At 37.0% G+C, this 24693-nt stretch overlaps 1 protein-coding gene across 4 annotated transcripts in view; it reads right to left on the bottom strand.

The window, feature by feature from the left end:
• Positions 1-328: 328 nt before the first annotated feature.
• Positions 329-24693, bottom strand: part of DNM3 (dynamin 3) — a 612108-nt gene continuing 587743 nt past the window's right edge. For 3 of the 4 annotated variants that reach the window (XM_044672207.1, XM_044672209.1, XM_044672208.1), the window contains one exon: positions 329-398. In XM_044672207.1, the coding sequence (XP_044528142.1) occupies positions 329-398 (70 nt within the window). Of the gene's footprint in view, positions 399-20673; positions 21038-24693 lie in introns of those variants that run through there. The other variant, XM_044672210.1, reaches the window with a different exon arrangement.

The raw sequence follows: 24693 nt of genomic DNA, 5'->3' as shown, positions 1-24693 counted from the left end.
ATTTGGAAAGGCCAAGTCCACTCATATGCAGGTAAAATATATGTTCTCGAAATTCTCGTTTCCTTATTTAGGAAGTCTGCCCTGGTCAATGGCCCATGTAAAGATTCTATAAGGCCAGCCATTTTCATGGGTCGAAGCATTATGGACCTTCCCCAAAGATTGGAAATGCCACTGGCAATGCAGAATGAGTGACGAGTATATTAGTAAAACTGGTTACTTGCCTACAGATGTCCACACATGCGACTACTCATGATTTATTGCAACGGTTATCAAGTTAGTTGTTTTTTTATAATTCGTTAGCAATTAGTTGCCATGCCAGAAACTTCACTTAGTCTAAAAGGGAGGATTCTAATGGACGGATTATAGTGGGACGAGTTGGTGAAGGAGGTGGTCTCCGGCTACAAAGAGAGAAAAACAAAGGTAAAGAGACAAGTAGAAACATCTAGTGTGAAATTGCAAGTTTCCTGGGACAGTGAGAAAGTGGAAACAGAAGCATGCACATTCTCATAAACACTGAGCACAAGCACTTTCAGTTCATCACAAATAAGATATAGCAGCAGCTCATTCACCCCATCCCCTCAAAGCCTTCACATGCAGGCAGCTTCTGAACACAAATGAAGCTTTAAGCTTTTAAACATCACAACTAGCACACTTTGAACATTTTTTACGATCATCTCTCTCAGATGGATTATATTTTTTCCCTAGAGTATGTCAAAAATAATTTCACCACTTTGTGAGGTAGGTGTTTTTCAAATGAATTATGCCCTGAGGAATTACTGAGGCACATAAGGCTCTTTATCCCTATACTAAATGACTCCAGAATTTACATTTTGATTCTTTAAAAAAAAATTAGGTTTTCTTTGTTTCCTTCTTAACTATCAGCTCTTATCTTCATATCCCTTTTTAAAGTTTATGCTTCTAGGTGCTGAGAAGAATCAGAGAAGAATCAACCTGTTTTAGAATGGTCTAAAATAAGAAGTAAATGGGTGTGCCTCATTGCTCTTCTGCCTTAGAACCAATACACGGTATTGATTCTAAGATGGAAGCTAAGGGATATTAAAAAAAAAAAAAAAGTAAACAGACAGAGTAAAGAGCTAAGAGTTTCTTCTGTGAATAAAGTAGGTGTACATAGGGTTTTTGCTCCATTTTTTTGGCTATTCCTTCTTCTAAGGAGTGTTTCCAATAGAAGAGACTATTAGATCTATGAGCTGCAGATCATGAGGTGTTACTGTACTTAAGAAGCTTAGCCTAATTGATTGATCATTCCAAATTATTATGATTCCTTCCCTGATCCCAAGATTCATTTCTTAAATCGCATGCTCTAAATTATATAATATTTATATGACTACAAATACCGGGCACCGTTTCTGGCATATAGTAGCACTTAATAAATCCTTATACTCTTCCCCTTTCCTTCCCTGGGAATGGTTTTAATCTTACTCTCTATTGTGTGCATATTATCTAGGCTACTATTGATATTTTAAAACTAAACTAAATTTACCATTTCTGTTGACAATTCTGATAAGAGCTACCATTTTTCTTGAAATTCAGACCATAGAATTCACTTGCAAGTCAGAACATCACCTTGACTGTGCCAAAAGCTGTCACTGTTTGCTTCCTGAACAAGTACCACAAACCACTTCAGGGCAAGCTATACAAAACCTGTTCTCTGTTGAGGGTGAAGAATGGGAACAGAAATCCCATTGAGCCTATCATAAGGTGTGTGTGTGTGTGTTGGGGAAGAGCTCACATTTGACTCACTATGCGGTACCTTCCTGCTTTAGTTAATGATTCTCATTCACTAGGTGCCAACTCTGGCTATTTCAATGCTGTTGAAGAGTTGCAAGAGCTATCATCCTCCATATTTGGAGCCTGAATGAAGCTCTAATAACCTACTTCTGGTTCTGATTGTGCTAAGGGTTCGAAGGTAGCAAAAAAAAAGTATCAGAAAAATATAGACTCACTCATTACAACAGACCAGAAGAAAAAATTGGGGCTCCCATACTAACAGGTGGGGAGTACCACTGTTGATTAATGGCTATTTTTTCTCTCAATCACTAGAATCAGTCAAATGCCAATGAGGATTCATCTAAAAGTTTCACAGCAGAAGGCCATGAGCTGGTCTGGGGCTATGGAAAACTCCTGGATTAGAATATAAAGTCTTGAGAAGTTTGTGCCTTGGTTCTACCCCCTATTTTGTGCCCAATGACAATCCACTAGCTTTTCTGAACCTTAGTCTCCTCGGCTATAAAATGCAAAGGATAATATTTAACTAGCCTCTCATACTGAGGAAAGTTCTTTACTTTTCAACTTTTTTCTTAAACCTTTACCTTCTCTCTTAGAATCGATACTAAGTATCATTTCCAGGGCAGAGAAGTGGTAAAGGCTAGACAGTTGTGGTTAAGTGACTTGCCTATAGTCATACAGCTAAAACATATGTGAGGTCAGATTTGAACCCAGGATCTCCTATTTGTAGGCTCAGCTCTCTATCCACTGAGCTATCTAGATGCCCCACATTTTCAATTATTAAAGTCTTAAGTTAATAGCAATAATGATAGAACTAAATGCAGAAAAGAACAAGTTGGCAATAAAAGATTTTTGTCTTCTTTTTGTCACTGAGTGAGACTAATAAGCTTCTACCAAGCAACATCAATAAATTAGTTTGACTAGGCAAACAAGGCCTCTTTAGAAAATGGCCATGATTAATTAGAAATATTGATGATTTCTTCCAGGCATTTCAAACCATGACTCCTGGTTATAATCTATACTGTTAAAAACAACTTTCCCTTTGTGCATAATTAAATGCTTTTAAAAATGGATGTTTTAAAAATGGATATCTTAAAGATTGGCTCTATTTGAGTCATTAATATCTGCTTAGATGATAAATGTCTGGAGCAAGAGTTCTTAACCTGAGGTCTGTGAATTTATTTTAAACATATTTTGATAACTATATTTAAATGTAATCAGTTTCTTTTGTAATATTATATATTTAATTTTAAGCATTAGAAACATAGTAATGAGAAGGGATCCATAGGAGGGATTCAGCAGGCTGTCAAAGGTTTTCATGATACAAAATAGATTGAGAATCAGGGATCTAGAGGGTCAGAGTAACTTGCACTTTAAGAAGAATGTTGACAAGTTAGAACATGTTCAGAGGAGGGTGACTAGGACAGTTGGGGGACTAGAAACCATTTTATATAATGATTGATTGCAGAAAATGAGGATGTCAGAGGGCCGAGAAGTACCTAATCCTCATCTTCCAATATTTAAAGGACTTCTTTGTGGGGAAAAGAGTTTGGATTTACTCATTCTTTGTAGCTTCAGAAAGAAGAACAAGAATCAACATATGAACATTATAGAGAGGCAGCTTTTATCTCAAAATAAAGAAGAACTTTACAATAATTGAAGCTGTCCAGAAGTAGAATAGTGAGTTCCCAGTCACTGAAGGCATTTAAATGGATAATTCCTTTATCAGTAATGTTGTAGAGATGACTAATTCATCATCTAGGAGTTTGGTTGAATTGGTTTTTAAGTTTCTTCTAACTTTGTGATTTTGCAGTTCTGGGGGCCAGATTTTAGTAATGACATTGATAATCTAGGTAGTGTTGAGAGAAGGGCAACCAAGAAAGTAAAGGGTCTTCATGAATTGTGAGGGCCTGTGGAGGGAATTGAGTATTTAGTCTGGATAAGAAGAAACTTATGGGGATATGAAAGTTCTATTATGTTATGAAGGGCAATCACAGGGAACAGGGCTTAAACTTTATTCTGTTGGACCTCTCCTAAAGCAAGAGTGAGAACAGTGAGAGGAAGCAATAAAGAGCCCAAATTTGGATAATGCAAATTAAAAATAAAAGACTTCCTAACAGTGTTTAGCATCTCAGCAGCACAGAAAGAGCTGCCTTAGGAAGCAATGGAATCCTTCCCTCATTACAGATCTTCTAGAGAAGCCTGGATGCCCACTTGTTTGGTGCATTATGGAGAACATTCCTGGACAATTATGGATGAGACTCTGCAGTCTCAGTGATACCTTCCAGCTCTGAGATTCTGTATTCGGGTTGGTTTTACCAATACAAAAATACTAAGATTTTTAGCCAAAAAAATAATAGCAAAAAATCCTCTGAGGGACCACCAGAAATAATGCAAATTCAATTTGTTAAGCATTTCTTAAGTACCTTTCATGTGGCAGACACTATAGATGCTGAGGATATAAAGACAAAGGGAAGATAGTCCTTGTCCTTGAGGATTTTATATTCTTCCAGGGGGCAACATGTCAATTAATCAATTAACAAGAATTTATGTACTTACTATGTTCCAGGCACTGCATTGGCATTGATTTTTTGTGTGTCATATCAATATTTAATGTGATAGTCTAGGGAATACAAAGAAAATGGAAAATAGTTCTTGCCCTCAAGGAACTTATGTTCTATATGAACCATTACAAGCAACCACTAAATTTGTGTATGATAGAGAGTACAGAGCAGGTGGAAGGCAATCTGAGAGGGAAGGCAGATTAGTAGTCTCTAGACAACCGGAGTTTGTGGGATTTGAGTTGAGTCTTAGGAGGAAACCAGGGAAGTCATCGGGTGGAAGAGAAGGAGAGCATTCCAGGCATAGGGGGCAGCCAGTGCAAAGGTAGAGAGTTGGGTAATATTTCAGGGTTACTAAAATAGCCAATGTATGGAGGAGATTAAAGTTTAAGGGGACTTAAAAGATGGGAGGGGGCAATCTCTGAAGAACTTGTGAGGCCAAATGAAAGTATTCATATTGTTTTTCTAGGAGATAGGAATCCACTGGAACTCCCTGAGGAAGGGGACATAGTCAGGCCTGAATCTTAGAAAAATTACCTTGGCAATCTGAGGCTGGCTTGAAATGCAAAGAGGCTGGGAAATACATTTGAAGGCTGTAGCAGTAATCCAGGTGAGATGATAAAGGCCTGAACTAGGCCTGAACACTGTATGAGTAAAGAGAAAGGGACATAGAGGGGAAATGATGTGAAGGGAGAAATGACAAGAGTCAGCAACTAACTGAATATGTGGGGAGAGAGAGAGAGCAAGGGGTCAAAATGATGCTAAGGCTGAGCACCTGAGATGATTGTTTTGCACTCCACAGTAATAGGGAGGTTTGGAAGAGAGAATGCTGGGAAAAAGATGATGAATTTGAGACATGTTGAGGTTGAGCTGCCTAAAGGACAATCAGTTTAAGGTGTTCCAATGTCAGTTGGTGACATGGCGTTGTAGCTCACAAGAGAGACTAGGACTGGATCTGTAGATTTAGGAATTCACTGCCTAGAGAGCACAAGAAGTAAACACAGTATGTTTAAAGCATAGATACAAAAAGTTAGGAGGGTCGGGAATATTTAACAGCAAGGGGGAAATCAAAAAAGACATCATGTAGAGGATGGAATTTAAAGGGAGGTTTGAATAAAGCAAAGGATTCCAAGGAGAAGTGAAGAGGGAAAATATCCCGACATGGAGAATGACAATCTGTGTGGGCATAGAGGTAGACACAGAATACCGTGGAAAAGAAAAGAAAGCACATTTCAGGTCAACCATGAATGTTCATTTAATTATTCCAGCTTCTAACCTATTCAAAGGCTTAATTTTTTATCCGCTATGCAATAGAGTTTGCTTTGGGTAGAGCAGTTATTAATTTTGCAACAACTGTTCCTCAGTTGCTCAGCTTTGTGATGGGTTTCATTAAGTTGCCATTTTTATTGAAATAGAGCATCTTGTATCACTTAATGTTTTATTGAAACACTGTGTGTATGTGGTTGGTTCATAGTTACCATGCTTCTGCTTTCAAATCAAAGTTGAAAGATGTGAGACTAACATAATGGCCTTACAATTTGTAGCTGTAGGGTTGGGCATTGAATACTATTTTTGCACTCTACCAAATGTCACAAGAAAGGCAAATGCTGCTGCAGGGTGGATGGAATTGTGGATGAGTAGAATGGCTTCTTTAGTAAATCAGAAGTGTATGTTAGTTTCATTGTTTCATCCCATTCTCTTCCTCTGATTTATGGTGGTAAGAATTGAGGAAGTAAAATGCCAGTTGTCCCTTGAGGCCAATGACCCACTTTGGCTAAGCTAAGGTAGCTCTGAGCTTTTCATGGATATTGGGTCAACTATGTATAGTAAGATTCTAGTAGGACAAATTGCTTTGAATTTCAGGGAAAGTAACATGGTTAAATTGGGGGAGATTCAAAAGCCCCACTCTAATAAAGATGTTTGTGGGTTATTATCACATAATGGAAATACTCAGGACAAAAAAAGGATCTGGATCCACAGGTCATGATGAATGAATACTAGATGGTGTCCATAGGATGATAACTCTTCTAAAACAATTGAAAGAAAAGAATAACAACTGGAAGGAATTTTAGAATCCAGAGTTCAACCTCCTCTTTTTTCAAATTAAGAAACTAAGATCTAGAGAAGTGAATTTGTTTACTTAAAGTCACACAGATGAGTCAGTGACAGAACTGTGATTTGAATCCAGCTCTTCTGACTCCAGATCCAATACTTTCCCCATGCTTTCTTCATACTCGTAGAGTGGAAAAAAGAGGAAATATGGTAACTTTAGACTGATGAAAGAAAGTGTGAAGGTCTATGGTTCTGGGTTCCTAGAAATGATAGCTTCAATCAAACAAAGTCTTTGTTATTACTTAAATTCACATAATGGAAAAAAGAAGGGAAAAGCAGGATATAAGCAGAGTTTATTGTTGTAGACAGAATGTTGGACTTTTTTGTTAGAAGATCTAGGTTCAGATCCTATCTCTGACACTAGCTGTTAGTTAACATTGAGACATGAACTTAACATGAACAAGTTACTTAACATTTGAGACTTAGTTTCCTTTTCTATAAAATTTGGGTCTCATTAAAAGATAGGAACTGGTTTCTGGGATAAAATAAGGGCCATCAAGGTTTGATGGCCTGGCATAATCTTACATATAACCTAGGTTTTTGAAAACAGATTTTTCTAAGACAAGAGAAGAAAGCTAAATAGTGAACAACACAAAAAGCTAAATAGAATTATCCATGGACTAAAATTTTAAAAGCGCTGTCCCCAAGAGGACAGGAAATTCTAAGAATGAAATCAAGAAAAGGAAACATATCTAGTGAGGAAAAATAAATAGATTTTTAAAGAGATAATTGTGGGTACACAGGAAATGCTCCAATCTAGATTATATATATAGATATAGATACACATATATGTATATGTATAAATAATGTGTATATACATATATAAATGTGTATTTCAAATATATTTACATATAAATATGTACAGAGGAAGGAAGGACAAGTAATAGAAGATCAATTTAGGAGTGTAGTACAGTCCTGTAAGAAAAAAAAAATGTCAAAGGGCAGTGAGGTGGCTCAGTGGAAAGATAATGAGGCCTAGAAACAGGAGATCCTGGGTTCAAATCTGGCCTTGGGCACTTCCTAACTATGTGACCCTGGACAAGTCACCTAACCTCCCATTGTTTAGCCTTTCTGCTCTTCTCTCTTGGAACCAATTCACAGTATTGATTTGAGATAGAAGATAAGGATTTTTAAAAAAGCAAACTGACAAAAACACCAAAGCATGAAGGCTAAAGATCAGAATAAGCTGAGGATGATAACAAACAAAAAGGGCAAAGAAGAATCTTTTTTTTGAAGTTTTTGCAATATTATGTGGAAAAAGTTCAAAAATGGATAAGGTCATAGCTTGCGGTGGATTGGATACTGATAACTAACAACAAATAAAGTAACTCAACTAAAAGAAAAAGTAGTGTGAAACTTGTCAAAGGTTTTAAGAAATTCTAAGTAATAATAGATAGCATTTACATAGGGTCTTAAGTTTTGTAAAGTACTTTGTAAATGTTATGTCATTTGATCCTCATAATAACCTCAAGGTATATACTATTATTGTTGTCTCTACTTTAGAAAGGAGGAAACTGAGTTAAAAAAACCAACAACTTTATGAGTATGAGATAGGGAGGAGGAGAGGTAAAGTAAAGCACTAGTTGGTCTAGAAAAAAAAAGATATAAAGGCTTTAGTGAACAATAAGCTCAATATTAGTAATTATTGAGATTTAGCAGATAAAAAAATGAATGGAGCTTTGATTTATACTTAGGGACACTGATTGCAGAAATAAGGAAATGAAAGTCCCACTGGACGTCTTTTACAAAATACTGGATTCAGTTTTGAGTACTAGTTTTGAAAAATAAATAATAAACAGGAGTGTCTAGAGGAAGGCAGCCAGGGTTGGGAAGGCCCTTAAAACCATGTCATAGAAAGAGCATTCAAAGGAATGGGGGATGTTTAGCTTGGAGATCTGAAGATTTGTTGGGATTGACAGAGAGGAATGATAGTTGTTTAGCTTCCAGTATCTGAAAGTTTGTCACATGAAAGAGGGAGTAGATTTGTTTTCTTTGGCTCCTGAGAGCATAAGTAGGAGCAAAGGGTAGAAATTGCAAAATAAGAACAACAAACAGATTTAGTCTTGGTGTAGGGAAAACTTCCTATCAATCAAGATTGTCCAAGAGTGGAATGGTAAGATACCCCTCATTAGAGGTCTTTTAGTAGAAGAAAAATGACCAAATATGAAATTTGTTAATAGGACTTCCATTTTGGTTATAGAGTGGACTAGACAGTTATCTATATTCCTTCTAAGAAACTCTAGAATTCTGTGATTCTGTAAAATATGAAAAAACACCTACCTCACATAACTGTTGTCAGTCTCAAATAAGTATGAAACATTATAAAGATGTCTGCCATTGCTATTATCATTATTATAGGAGGAAGAAGAGAAAGATGGTGGGGATTCTTTGGTTTTAAGAAGTTGTCTTAAATATACGTAAGATTAAACCCAAGATTAAGTTGTGGATTTAGGTTTTGAGATGTTGAGGGTGTCATAATGAGATTAAACCTACCCTGCTCATCTTTAGATTTAATCAGCAAAGGTGAAAACATCACCACTTAATTCATAAGTTGGGAAGTCTGTAACTCATGTGTGCAAGAGTGGGTGACTAATCAGGATTGACTGACTGCCTCCTGGGCAGTCCTAAGCAAAGCGTCTGTTGTGGTTGGACACGTAAACTGAGAAAAAGGCATAGGAAGTGATAAAAAAAGAAGTGCCTTTAAAAGGGAGTGACAACTTCCTGTGGACCAGTTCTTGTTCGTTTTCCTGGAGTTGGAACTTGAATTGGAGATGCTGCTTGCTGTACCTGAGACCTGGGACTCTAAGACCTTGGTGAGACTGTTCTTAAATCTTTTCCTTAGAACTACATGTGGCAAGTGAAGAAGGCTGTCTACTTTAGTACCCCTGAGGTACTAGCCTCCCGGAAGCTCCCTTGATTGGGAGAAGCCTTCATGGCTAACCCCTTGTTAATTAACTTTTAGGCTCTTCAGCTAGGACCTCTGGAGCCCTGCCAGAGTAAAGCCAGGGATTGAGTACATAGTCTAGTTTTTAAAGCTAGATCTCTTACTCTACCCTCTTCTCATCTCTCTGCTTCTACTCTCTCTCCTATATTTTATAAATAAATTACTAAAATCATTTTAGAATTGATATTTATACAATTCTTGGCAACCATACCTTTAAATATCAATATCCAAACCCAACCCCGCCTTTTTCCCTTTTACAAGGGTAAGGCTTTATCAAAGTGGCTATTACTTCATTAAAAATCTATAGGACTACAACAAATTATATGACATTAATAACTAGCAAATCCTTCCAAAAAGGTTAATATCTACAGAGATTAAAAATGTCTAATGTTGAAATTTCCCTCTGGAGATTGTAAGAATGCTGCTTCAGTGCATCTCAAAATTGGTGCAAGCCAGTGTAAGAAAATCCTTTATATGGTTTCAAAGAGAGCCATAAAAAGGAATATATTATTAAAGAAATACTATAGACTTCTTTTGGATAATGAGATCTTATTAAGCATTTAATAGTTTAAGTATCGTTCCATTTGTAAAAATTTAAATTACTTGCAATTTTTCAATGAAGTCATGAGAAAGTAAGGAATGCCTTTATTGAGCCTTGAACTGAAAGTATGGAGTGATTGTTTCTGTAGCATTTAAGAGCTACTTTATAGTTCCTAGTCTCTATCTTAGGAAAATATTGACCCTCATAGATGTCCTTAAGTTATTTGTTAATGAAGTAATGTTAATTAATTTATTAACAATTAGTTTGTTAATGGTGTACACAATTCAGGACTGTCTAAAATTCTCATGGAGACAAAAAGATAAAGAATTCATAATGTTCATTTAATAAGACAGCTGAATGAGCAGCCCATTGTATTGGTTCTTTGGTATTGTGCATAGGTAGGTATTGCAAATGAATAGAGATGGATTATATTTGGGAAATCCAATAGTATTGTCAGGCTGCTCCCTGACATAAAGGCCCTTTTTTTTCCAATACTAATGTTCTACAGGCTAAGAATCATGGAACACTATGATATCTGTAGGTGACCAAATAGCAAGGAAAAGATGTATGATGGGTATAAATAGACTTTGTGATATTACCAAAGATTATTTGGGATGGTTCAGAAATAATGTTAGTAATGAAAGATAAGCCAGCAGACATCATAAAGATAATTAAATCATTGATAGTCCCAAACTGTTAGCTAATAACTTTCAAAGAAGACAGAGTTAAAAACTTTGAGATTTTTAGCAATCATGTATTTTTTTCTATGAAATCTCCTATTTCTACCTGTTCAAAGCAATTTAATATTCAGTGTGTGAGAATATCTTCACATGAAAATTGCAAGTTATTTGATGACAGGGACAATTTTGTACACTGTTTTGTATCCTTTTATTGTGTCTAACACAATACTGTTTTTTGTACATGTCAGGAAATAAGAAAGAATGAATCATTCAATTAAAAAGTAGTTTTCTGGTACTTATTAGGAATTAGGCTTTGTGACTGGTTTTGGAAATATAAAGACAAATATAAAACACTCTCTGCCTTCAGTACTCAATAAGTATTTAATGAATAAATATTAATTTAGGATAAACTTAATTTAAAATAAATTTGAATTTTCTCTTTAAGAAAAGATAGTTTTAACATAGTAATTAAAGTTTCAGAATATTTGTATTTGGTAATATTTATTCATTCTTCCAGACATTTACAGAAAGTCTACTATATATGAAGCACATAAGATTATAAAAATTCCCATATTGGAACTGAACTTTGGTCCCTATAGTACAATGTTTTCCTCTCTCTATGGCCACCAGCCAACAGTATAATTGCTTCCCATGACATGACCTTAAAAAGTTTGGGAGGTGAGAGCAGCTAGGTGGCTCAGTAGATTAAGAGCCAGGCCTGGAGATGTTAAACCTTGGGTTCAAATTTGGCCCAAGACAATCCCCAAGTTGTGTGACCCTGGGCAAGTCACTTAACCCCCATTTCCTAGCTCTTACCACTTTTCTGCCTTAGAACTAATACTTAATATTGATTCTAAAATTGAAGGTGAGGGTTTAAAAATTTGGGGGGAGGTATGTAGCTCAAATAAATGTACTGAGGTTTAATGAACAACTGTTATAGGTATGCCACTATAGATTGCTCTAAATCTTTATTAAAACAATTTATATTTTTACTTTCCCTCCATTTCTTAGGGGATAATGAATTTCTACTATATTTGATGTTTAAACAGTACTTCCTCTTAATTGTTCTAAAATTAGTGTCTAGCCCAGTGCCTAACATGGAGGAGACATTTAATAAATACTTAGCAATTATTACTTGATTGATTTTATTCTTAGCAACAAACACAATTTGGTTGGTGGAGTAGAAATGATGAGAATCTTGGGGTAACTGACCAATCTATTTTAAAATTTGTGATGAGGAGTTATTGTTGAGCTCTTTTTTTTTTGGAGATTTTTAGAAAATAGTTTTCAGAGAAAATATAAATGAGATTTTAGGGACAAAAATCTAAAGAAGAAATAATTCTAGAATGTATGGAAGGATTTTATTCAAGAGAATAAAATTCTGAAACTAGAAAGAGAAATAATTCCACTGAGGAAGAAAAAGTAGTTTTATAAAGAATCAAATGCATTAATTCCTCATGCATGGGATTTTGTGGTGAAGGATGTCCATAAAACAAATCAAAATTGGTTTAATACTAGGATAAATTTTGGCCAGTTGTGACAAGCTGGCCAACATTTATACATTAATTATGATTTTTTATGCTAATACAGGTATATCCTACTTCAATAATATCAGGAATATGGAAAATCCATATTTATAAAAGATGTATTGGGGAATAGAGGGAACTTTTATATGTCTTATACAATATAACATATTTTGATTAATATGTATTATACAAACATATTGCATAAGAAATGATTCCCCTAGTGTAAAGTGTTTCATAGATCATTAGTACAAAGAAATTAAATGGTAGACTGGGCCTACAAAAAAAAGTTAATAGGAAAAATAGAGTTGGGTCCATGAGAAAGTTAAAAGTTAAAAGTCTAAGTATCAGGAGGTATTATTATTTGTCACTGCTTCAGAGATAAATATCAATGAGATAATTATTTTAACGAATGGGAAAATGACTAGGTTTGCAAAACAAAACAAAAATGAAAACCCCAAAGCAAAACAAAGAACTCCCAAGTCCAAAAATCTTATTTAGAGCTTTTTTTTTTTTTTTTTTTTTTTTTTTTTTTTTTTTTTTTTTTTTAAGGAACACAACAATTGAATATATAGCAAGATAATGGTAGCCTTAAAACATTTTGGCTAGTAGAGATTTCTACTGTGATCCTTAACATCTTGCTCAAAGTAACCTTCTAGTGGAAGAATGTATTATTGTTCTTATTAGGGATCCTGGGAATAGAGTATAGGAAAACATTCAAATGCTAGGGATGATCTTCAATCCCAGGGTAAGAATCATTCCTAGGGTGGGATCTATCTGAAAGGAGGCTTAAGACTATGCTAAGCCCTTATCTTAGTCCCCAACCTATTTTTTTTTTAGGCTCATTAGACATCTCCTATATTAGGAAATATTAGTCAGACTGACTTTCTCTCTATTCCCCACCTCTTCTCCCTCAATATCTTTCATGTTTGTGCATTTGGATTGACTGTCCTCTATGCTTGGAATATACACTCTTCTTTCATCTTAGCCTCACAGAATCCCTCCTTTCAAGATGCAGCTTGAGGACTGCCTTCTCCTAGAATGAAGCCTTTCCTGATCCTCTCAATGCTAATGCCCTCCTTCTCAAGCTACCTTCTATTCAATTACTTTGTATTTTAATATTTATTCTGTATATACTTATATGTATACCTGTCTTCCCTCTTTAAAGCATATGCTCCTTGCAAGTCGGCATTGTTTCCTTTATTGTCTCTGTCTCCCCAGCGCCTAGCACAGTGCCTGGCACACAACAGGTACTTAATTAATGATTCTTGATGGTTGGTTTAGTTGTGGTTTTTGGACACAGAAAACGAGGTATGTGAATTCCTGGGAAAGGCTAACCTCTTGAAAAGATGAACATTTTTTTTTGGACAGCTTAATATTGAGAAGAAGAAGAAAAAAGGGAAGGTTGGTAAAAGAACAACAACAACCAGTAATTTTGTGAAACCTGTATACAAGAGTTGTCAATTCGACTGAATCAGGAAAGATTCCAAATGTGGAAAGAGTGAATGTGTACATTGCATCAAGTAATGGTGGAAGGTGTTTGAGAACAGTGAGGCTATAAAGATCACATTTTGAGCACAGTTTACATTTCATTCCTATCATTTTGAGAATGTAATGATCAGTAAAATACAACATGCTGGTCGTGTATGGTGGTACATATGTGTGATCCTTGCTACTGGAGGATGGTGAGCCGATTGACTGAGATTGGGAGTTTTGAGCATTCATAGGGCTAAATATGATTGGGGTGTTACACAAAGTTTGGTACTAACATGGTGAACCCCTGATGGTAGAGGGCCAGCAGGGTACCCAAGGAAGGGCACCCTGACCTCATTTGGAGAAATGGAGCAGGTTAAATCTTCCATGTTGGTCAGGATTGGGATTGATTCCATGAATGGTCATGCACTTACCCAAGCTAAAAAGTGGCAGAGCCCCGTGTTTTTCCCCCATCTGGTGATTTTTTTCAATACTACACTGATCAAAAGAAGTTTTATTATATTAATCAAAATGGGATTTTGGTTAGGGCCAGGTCTTGTGGATTATTTTCAAAAGAAATTCCATTAATTTCAAAAATTTCCAGCAGGGGGAGTTCTAAGATGCTTCAGAAGAGATTTTTGAAAAGTTTCTCCCCCAAAGCAAACAGAAAAACAAACAGAAAGGCAGTGTGCTTTGCTAGCTGCCATGTCAATGAGTAAATATGTGACTAAGCTCAATTAAATGTTTAGTCCCAAACCAAGCAATGATATTGGGAGAGACAGAATGGTCCACATTTTCTCTGCTTCCACGAACCTCTTCTTTCTGATGTAGTCAAACTGGGTTTGGATTTGCTGTGTTAGCTATTAGCAGGGAGTAAAAGGCCAATTTATGAGCAGATCTAGAAATAGAAATAGAAATAGAATTTCTTTCTGAAAATGTCATGCTGCCTCTAAGTAATTCTTAGTCAGAAAAAGGTCTCAAAAAACAGCCCTTAAAAACTGAATTTTCAACATGTGGCAAAGGCACTTCTGAACTCTGGAGAATTCAGTTCCATTTACTTAGTGGCTGGCTGGCCTCTCTGTCTTTTTTTTTTTTTTAAAGGAAATGCTATGTTTGTAAAAGTTAGTGCTAAAAGGGCAGAGATCATATGTCCCTAGGGTCATGTAAAGAGTCTGGAGAAAGAATCAGAGGCTTCAAACTAACACACATCAGCTCAGTTACAAAGAATTCACCAAAGAAAATGGTATAGATTGTACGAATGTAACACTTACTGATGTCCTCTATAAGTTTTCTAGTTTTGTATAATTTTGTGAGAGTGAGGTGGGTGGGTCAGTGAGTTTAGGGAATCATAGCAGTGATGAATATGGGATAAATTTTCAACCGACTTCCTTGTCCTCAACTCAGGACTCTAACAAGAAGTCAAGCCTTTTGTTTTATGTCTTAATATGCATACACATTTGTTGTTCTTGGTTTAAATGAAAGTATCTACAAAACTCTAGTTCCTCCAGTTCAAACCCAAAGTCACTAAATAAAGCAAGTCTAGACTGCAAAATCGATGAAAACCATATGGGAACCTTTTAGGCATCTCCCTTAACAAAAACTGCCATCATCCTGAAGCCATATTCCACAAAATATGCTTTCAGAAAAACATTGTTGTAATGACCATGGGAGGCCCTCGAGGAGAAAACTGCTGGACTTTGTGAAAGAGAAGCCAAAAACACTTACAAATAAAAGGCTTTCATTTTCTCTTCTCTCATCTTCCACACATACCTTTCCTTAAACATCATTGATGCAAAAAGGTCAGATCATAAGAACAGCTGAAATATCACAGATAATAAATTTAATAGCATAATGTGATTTCTATATGTCTAGAGTATAAGGTAAACTTTTAGTTTTTCAAGAGAAGCCCAATTATGTTTCATAATTCTTGATTCTACTGTAGAACCTCTGGGCAATAGATCTCGAAGCAATTTTGGACAGACCCCGAAAAAAAAGTCCTGTTTTGAATAATGTTGGATGTTACATGAAGCCAGAAAGGGACTGGGTCATTTTCTTCCATTCATTACCTCATTGTACTTTCCTGCCAAAATGCAGTGAGAAGGCAGGTGCCCTACTAAATATCAGTAACTAAAGGAAAAGAGAAGGGGGTCCAGAATTTTAGAAGATGCTACTTAATTGAGGGGCAAAGGAAATAAGAACAGAGAAAGAAAGAAGTAGAGGGTGAGATGAGAAAGGGGTGCAGAAGAATATTCTCATGAATTGTCCCTTATGTTGGAGATGATGGACCAGTGATCCCTATCATCATTTGTTAGTCTTTCCTTGAATCTATATGTATCATTTTCTTACTATATAGTTTTACATGGTAGGTAAATAAGAACTAGGACAGCTGGTGCATTGTTGGTGCAGTGGATAGAATGCTGTGCCCAAAGTTGGGGAAACTTGATTTTCCCCGAGTTCAAATCTGGTTCAAGACACTGATTAGTAGTGTGACCCTGGGCAAGTCACTTAACTCTGCTTGCCTCAGTTTCCTTTTCTGTAAAATTGAGCTGGGGAAGGAAATGGCAAACCACTCCAGCATCTTTACCAAGAAAGCCTCAGATTGGATCACAAAGAGTTGGACATTGCTGAAAAATAGCTTAACCAGGGCAGCTAGGTGGCTCAGTAGTTAGAGAGCCAATTCTGGAGATGGGAGGTCCTAGATTAAAATCTGGCCTCAGATGCTTCCCAGCTGTGTGATTTCTGGGCAAGTTACTTAACCCAGTTACCTAGCCTTTACCACTCTTCTGCCTTGGAACTGGTACTTAGAATTGATTCCAAGATAGAAGTTAAGGTTTAAAAGAAAGAAGAAAGAAAAAGAACTGAATAAGAAAGAAGTAAATTATAATGATAAATAAGAATTCTGAAGGTAGAAGTAATAAAACAGATTGTAAATTTTTAATGTTTTGGGCACATATTTTTAATTTTAGAGATCCATTTGTAAACTACTTCTGTTGTCCCATTGTGGCTCTTAGGAAAATACTTGTGGAATCATTTGTTCTACAAAGAAAGAGACTAGATTTTTTTTTTAATTTCAGGGTTTCAGTCATAAGAAGGAAAGACATAGGGGTTTGGGAAGGTTAAGTCCCTATATTTAAGAGTATTTGCCTCCAAGGACAGAAGTTAGATTATTTATCAGTAGTTAGAATATTATTCTTGCTGGATAAATATTAGTTAAGCAACAATGTGAAGATAAAATTATCTAGACAGTAAAAAAAAATTAAAATTGAAGCATCTAATCACATAACCAAAGTTTGAGGAGGGGAAGCTCTATCAAGTACATTTATTATAACCATTAAAATGGGTTTTCAATATGACTTTAGAGATCTTAATCATTAAGATAATTTGTTAAATTAGAATGTTATAGTTTGAAAAAATTATATAATACTCTCAACATGAGAAAGTATATTTATAAAACCTGATAAACTGAAATGTCAGGTAAGGATATTGGAAGTAGAGTGGCACAGTGTAGAAAGTCTCTACAAGGGATTCTCTTGACTACTCATGTGACCATGGGAAAGTCACTTGTCTGTGGACCTCAGTTTCCTCGTCTATAAAACAAGAAGATTGGACTGAGTGATCTGTATGATTCCCTTCCAGTTCCAAATTATGTTTCTGTGATTTTTAGGGTCCAGGGAATCAACAGGAAATCACGGAAATACAGTGATTCCTCCACTAAATATATTGATGCTTCTTTAATTTTCCATCTCACAAAGCAATCAGTAAGGTGGAATTTTTGTCTGATAAGGTATTTTTACATCAACTTATTTAACATTTCCCATCATTAATAAAAAGCAAAATGTTCTCTTGATCATTATAAATAGTAGTGGTGATTTTTAAAATTTTTTTTACATTTTTTCATTTACTAACATAAAAATATGAATACTAATAGGGGTGTAGAAATCCGATCGATACAGTGCCTTGACTTCCAACTATGAAAAAAAAATCAGTCACTTTCAGAATTGACCTTGAGAATAATTTCAAGGCGAATCAACAAAATTGTATATAGTATATCATGTGACTTTCACCAAGGATACTAATATTCATCTTAACCATCTCAGTGGGACAGTGTGAAGAAAGTGCTTTGCACACTTTAGGTACTATAGATAGATGAGATGATAACCAATATTCTCACAATTTGAATGAAGCTACTCTTAGAATCATACAGATAGTAAAGCACTTGGAAATGTCTTTTCATATGAGTCCTGGACCAGTCACTTCTCAAATTGCCTGAGGGCAATTCTCAGAGCCTCTAAGCTAAGGAGAAATTGCTAGCTTCATGGAAAGAGGGAGTTTTTTCAACTGGGAATTTCCTTCTCCAGTGAAATGACAGGCCCTAAGAGTTTGCATGTAGAGGTTGGGATGGTTGGCATGGCAGTTGTATGGCTAGTGATTTGCAAACCCTAAAGTACTACCAACATGTGAGTTATTGATCATCTCATTTGTATGATCCACTTAACTTCTTTCTTTTTCTCTCTCTTTGCAATACATTTGGCCCATTTTGTTTTTTACGGATCCTTCTATCAAAGAACAGGTAAGGGATAGAGTTTTAAATTTCTCATTCATTACAAATCTCTTTTTGATTTGGATTAGAATAATTAGATGTTCTTGATACTATTTTTCAAAGTCTGAAATAATTTACAAAATGGAAAGGTGTTATCATAGACTAAAATTCCTTATGCCCTGGGGCAAATCTAGGTGACCCATTTCCCTGCTTAGACTGAACCACTGAGAATGAGGCACTGGCCTTTTTTGAGCGGCCCAATACTAAATACATCTCCAAGACTTTTGCTTCTACTTAAACAACGCTGGATGTTTACTATTGTTTGTGGGAGCAGTATAGAAAAAAAGTCAGCAATTTCAAGCACTCGTTATTTGTAGTTTTTGCACACCCTGTGGCTATGATGCCTGAAGAGCAGCCAAAAGGAAAGAAAAAAGGTCACACCAAGTTACAGCATTGCCTACACTGGGAAGTTGCCTAAATACCTTGTGGCTTCAGACTTGCCCTCTACAGAAACTCTTCTAATTTTGGATCATTGAGCCATGTGACCCTCACCCACATCCAATTGCTGGTAATTTGGCATCCATATGCAGTCAGATCTCTCCAGCTTTACTCTTTTCCCCTCTAAACACTGGCCAGGGCAAAAAGGACCCAGTGATTTGGGTTCCCCTGATTCTGTAACCTGGGGTGGATTCTATCTGGCAACCAAAGGGTGTAAATATGTGTTTAGACTGAGACACACCCACAGAAGAAACTTACTATATGTAGACATGAACAAGCCCAAGACTTTTCATGTCAACTATTTTAAAGTTCTACATTTAGATAGCTATAAGATTGTGACAAGCAGACAAAAGCCACTCAGCCCTCAGCTTCTTTTTAAATCCTTTCCTTATATGACTGGAGGTAGGACCCTAGAGACATAGGGCTTTGAGGGAAGGATCCAGCATTTAAACTTTCATTTTTGAATTTCCTGGTCGTTATTGGTTAAAGCAACTGCGGTAAGCACTGTTTACATTTTGCTTCTGACTTTTCCTAAGACGTGAGAATTCATAAAGAAGGGAGATGGCTCTGACTGCCCCTTCTGGGAGCCTGGTACGGGGATGGATCTTAAGGGACAAAGGGCTACAATTCAGCATGCCCTAAAACTTTGAAAGACTCATTGGATCATGGCTAGAGCTGGCGGAAACAGAATGTCTGAAAAACTCTGAATTCATTCTCTTGTAACAGGGAGGGAGGAAAAAGTGTGGCAATCACATCGCAGGGCTGTGCGTCCACCACAGTCCACATTTGCTTACAGGCTGGTCTTTTAATTTTTTAAGCTGACATCAACTTGTCTATAGGAACATTCAGCAGATTCCAACTGGTGACAATTTGCTGCTGACTTGGCCACAGGAAAAAAAATAATTCTTTGACTCTGCGTATTCTGCTGGGCATGAATTGCTGTGCCAAAGTTCTGCCTTGGCTGTCTTCCTCTATCAATCAGGTGAGACCCAGGGCAAGGCTAGGAATATTTAACCTCTGGAAAGGCTTTCCCTCCCTTTGTGGGCGCCAGCCAGTCAAAGCCCCTGAACAGAACAATCAAAAGGCTATTTGCTATTTCTTGTCATGGAACACGGAAGTCAGTTCTGTTTAGTTAACCCAGTGCCAGCCACCTCTGGGCTAACAAGGGCATATTGTTGTACTCCAAGTTGCCTGTCTGCATTTAGGTTACTTGTGCTTTGACACATGTGAAATGCAAACTATAGAGTGTTGTCGTTTCTTATTCTCCCCTTCACCCTCCACATTTGGTGTCCGGAAAAACCTTTTGTAGAAAGGCCTTTTAAAAACAGTAGTGAAATATCTAGTCTACCTCAGTGATATGCCAAGACTCCCCAGTTCTGATCTCCCCTAAACTTGCAGTTCTGTTGCTGGGCCAGCCTCTCCTTAGCAGTCTCTCATTCTCAATTGTGGCAGGATGGTGATATTTGTGTCAAGCAGAAAGTTCTCAAGGCTCAAGAAGGAAACCACCAAACTAATTTTACTCTGACTGAATCAAGTTTTGAAACCAAGACCTAAAATGGGAAGGGCTATTAAATTAAGCCATCTGGTCACCCAAGCTGTATCATATTGGGAATTACAGCCATACTAGAATCTGAGGGTAAGGTTTCCTAGAATACTTAAAGGAGTGGAGACTAAACTGGCCATCCTCTTGAAGGAATAATGAATAACCCCTTTTCTATTTACTAACTAGCGTATTAAGTTGTATTAGGGTCCTAAATCGTCATGGCATTTAGTTATAAGCAGGTTTTCATCAATTCTGTTTCACAATAATCTTGTGGAGATTCATGAAATATTAGAAATTGAGCAAATCAAAGTTGGGTTTCTGATCTCATTCTTGGCAAGTCCATCTCATTGCTTGTTTTTAATTAATTATTTTAAAGTTTAACTTGGCCTAAAATAAAAAGATATCCCTCAGAACAATTGGAATTCTTCCTTCCTTCTTTCTTTCCTTCTTTCCTTCCTCCTTCCTTCCTTCCTTCCTCCTTCCTTCCTTCCTTCCTTCCTTCCTTCCTTCCTTCCTTCCTTCCTTCCTTCCTTCCTTCCTTCCTTCTTTCTTTCTTTCTTTCTTTCTTTCAAGGGAGAGTGGCTAAGGAAGTGGAAAGGTCATAGAATTGTGAATCATTTGTCCAGATGACAACAAACTGTTAAAAGAAGCCATAACTGTAGAGGGCAGCTGAGGAGTAAGAATGACTCCAGGATACCTATTGAGGAGGAATCAGCATAGGCTAGTCACAGAAGCAACTTTGTCCATATACCCTGAGCCCCCAACTTTAAAGTTCAGCAGCTTCGTCCTCCATGGAACCACAACTTGATGTTAGGAATGCAATGGCATGTTCATAAGAATCGTGGGTTTGTCCTTACTCAAAATTTGGGGGACTGGCTGAAAAAAAAAGACAACAACAAAACAGAACAAGGAGACCTTATCCCTAAGTGGAAATAATCACATGTAAACTGTCATTAAAATCCACGGTTAATTTAGGCAAAAGAGAAGTTTCAAGCCAACAGATGCCACTTGAGTCAATGCTAACGCAACTTTTAAATAACATGAAAAACAAACTCTAGGTAGAATAAACTGGAGTTCATTACTAGAGAAAAAAGAACATCAAGACATTGTTGTCTCTTCCTTCAGAAGTATTTATATCAGATTTCCTCTGGGATTATTTGATTAAAGAATAATTTACTGAGTATGTGCGACTGGAGCGAGGCCCCTGACCAAGTGTGCCAAGTGAGTCGGGTTAGTGGAATCATGACATGGGCTTGTTCTCCTCTTCCAACTTGGTGGTTCTAAAACAGAACTCTGAGACCAAAGGGCCATCCTGATTTGAGCCTTAAGAATAAATCAGATATGCAGGACACGATTTGGTCTTCAGCCTTAATGTTAGACACCAGTAGTGATCAGGCCCCAATCTCTGTGGTCTTATGTGGGGATTAAATTGGAGTGAACTGGACTAGAGGGAAAATCCTTTGAGATGGTCCAACGTATCCATGCCTAGGGAGGCATCTAAGAAGTGAGGGCTAGAGTGCGTTCAAAGAAGGCAGCTCAGTGATGGCTATCATTGTTTTAATTTTGGCTCCATGGAGATGGGATTGAGGAGGTAAATGAAGAAGTCCTCTTTTGGGAGGGAGACCCTCCCCGTCCTACCTCAACCTCTATTCAGATCCTTGAAAAACATCTTAGTGCAAGGAAAAGGGAGAGGAGAGGAGAATAGAAGCCAGTGAAGGAATGCCAGAGTCAGCTGTCGCCAGGAACAACACACTCCGATTCAGTTAATTTGTTCTGTTCATGGCCAGGCTGTGATTCCCAATAAACTAATTTTAAGAAGCTGTACCCAAGAATAACTCTTTGAGAACTAAAGTGAATGTTTGACGGAGATTCTGGTCTTTGAGTAGGAGAACAAGGTCATAACGGGCCTCCATAGAGGCCGTTCGGTCTGTGGAGGATCTTCTCCTCCGAGCAAGTAGACAGACAGCTGGATTTCTCCAGCCTGGCTTTATTCTCTTCAGAGGAGCTGAGCTAGGGGGAAGGGAGGAGGGGATAACCCAGATCTCCTGGCAACAGAGAATGTTTTACAAATCATAGACACTGCACAATCAATTTACTCACTAAGTCAGCACCCACATTCGTAAGCTTTGTTGGGAGAGACTCTCCCTGATTCAGGTGGGATTAATTAAGGCAGGCACACATCATGCAACGGTTTCAGCTTCCTCACAGAAAAATTCAGTGTACATAAACCAAAACAGCTTGAGAAGCAGAGAAAAATCAGGCCCCAAATCACTCCCCCTCCTCTCTCCTTCCTCTCTGGTACATCAGCATGGAAAGCAATTTGAAAAAGAAAAGGAGAAACCCAGAACACTCAAGATTTCTTTAGAACTACAAATAGCTGTGAAAGAAGTTTGATAAAATTATGTTTTCTCTTAAAAAGCAAGGTCACAACTTGCTAACGAAGGAGTGGATTTCCCAGAAGAAAAGGAAGCAGAAGCCCACATTGCGTCCCCTCCTTCCAAATGCTCAGTGACTGCTTTGGTAACAATATTAAAGGCCAACAGGGAATCTGCAGGACAGTATTTGTGCTGCCTGGTCACATTAGGAGTTTCTGTTTCAGAGCGAATAGAAGAAAGGGCTTTCAGTGAAGCAAAAACACTTGAAAAAGGAAACTTCTTTCTCAGAAAGCGAAGTTTGTTGCTGGCCTGGATATGATGGAGAATAGCACTTATGTCTTTTTTATTTTTCTCTTTTGAATAGAGAAAATTGTGGCGAATCCATGGGGGAAAAGAGAATAAATAAATAAATAAAACAGTAGTTAAGTTTTAGGAATGTCCCTAACTTTTTTTTTTTTTTTTTTGAAATCCTAAACCCCCTTTCTGGCATGCATTTGTTAGGATTCCTACTCTGGCTTTTTATTAAAAACAGACGTTATGTGGTCAGGGTGCTTCATCTAAAAGTAAACTTTTAATGGGCATAAGGATTTTGAAATATTCTTTCTTCCAGGTGACTCAGCCCCTCCCAGGACTTTTCATCTCCACTCACTGAACTAATGAATAAATTTAAAGCCTCAGCAAAATAAATAAATAAATAAATGTATTCTGATTAGCTTAGATTCTTTATTGAATTTATTCTTCAACCTATTTAAAATTTTTTTAATGGATGTTGAATATAAATAATAAATTGATTTTTAAAAAGAGTGGAGAATACTTCCTGGCTTATGGGAAAATATTCTTTTGATCTTTTCTTATGATGATATTTCATTAAAAGTCTTCACTTCTGGCTGATTAATAAAACTAAGTGTATTGTTGGGTGAGGGAAAGAATTTACCTACAACCTAAGGTAAGGTAATGGATCTATGTTGAGGCCATTCTAGAATTCTCTTTTATGGCAATTTTTAAGTCTTCTCAATCTCTCCAGTGAGGGCCTTTTAAACTCAATGACCCCCTTTTCTCCAGCCATTCCTTTCTCTGCCAGCAAGCATAGCCATAAAATGATGGGCTACTGCAGCTTTTTCTGTGAGGTAGGAAATGCCATGAGTGGCTCCACCTAGCTTAACCAGTCAGTTTAGGATTCAAAGGATTATGTTCAGACATGCTTTTGGCAAGCCATCTTATCTGCAACCAAGAAGTAAAGCAATCATGCGAGACAGGCAAGACAGGCAAATTCGATGCCAAGGCTGGGCATTGCTGGGTTGCTATGGTTCCTTCTTAGAGTGACACAGACAGAATCCTGGACTTCAAGTTCTCCTGGGCGGCGGGGCTCCTCTCCCACCCTTCTCTGAACCTCCTCCATCCCCTGATGACACAATGGCAGGCACTGTTTTCCTATCCATCTGAAGTTTTCCAAAACCAACAATTTGTAGACTGCATATTGCTAGTGTGTTCCTGTGAGGATTAGTTCTGAAACCTCATTTTTTATATTCAAGGGAAATTCTTTTGCATATTTTTGCTGATGTTCTCATGCCAGAAGAACATTTCAGCTGAACCTGAAGTGGGTAGGCCAAACTTGGAGGGGACTGGGATGTGGGTAAATCAGTAAAACATTCTGGGAAAATGGAGCATTCAGCCACAGTGCATGTGCCTTTCTTATCACATTAGTTCTAATTGTTTGAGACCCTTGAGCTAAGCACTCCTCTATCCTTCTTGCTGCTCCATTTCTACCTTGAAAAGAAAAATACAATTGAAGCATCTTATCTGAGAGGGAAGTAAAAATAGTCAACTTTAACAGGTGAACTGGCACATTGAAATTCAAGTATTTTCTCTTTTTAGTTTACATTTATATGGTCATGTTTCTTTAAGAAAACACAGGAAAATTTTAGGCCAACAAAAGTAGTATTTAATACCTAGTCCATTTGTGCTGCCTGTATTTATTTTCCTTTCTCCCTCCTTCCCTCTCTCCCTTGCTCCCTCCCTCCCTTCTCTCTCTTTCTTTCTCTCCCTCCTTTCTCTCCCTCCTTTCTTTCTTTCTTTCTTTCTTTCTTTCTTTCTTTCTTTCTTTCTTTCTTTCTTTCTTTCTTTCTTTCTTTCTTTCTTTCTTTCTTTCTTTCTTTC

Source organism: Gracilinanus agilis, chromosome 4 (genome assembly GCF_016433145.1).
Source record: "Gracilinanus agilis isolate LMUSP501 chromosome 4, AgileGrace, whole genome shotgun sequence".
NCBI classification, from domain to species: domain Eukaryota; kingdom Metazoa; phylum Chordata; class Mammalia; order Didelphimorphia; family Didelphidae; genus Gracilinanus; species Gracilinanus agilis.
Note: the sequence above shows the minus strand (reverse complement) of the source record. Positions and strands in the feature narration are given on the sequence as shown.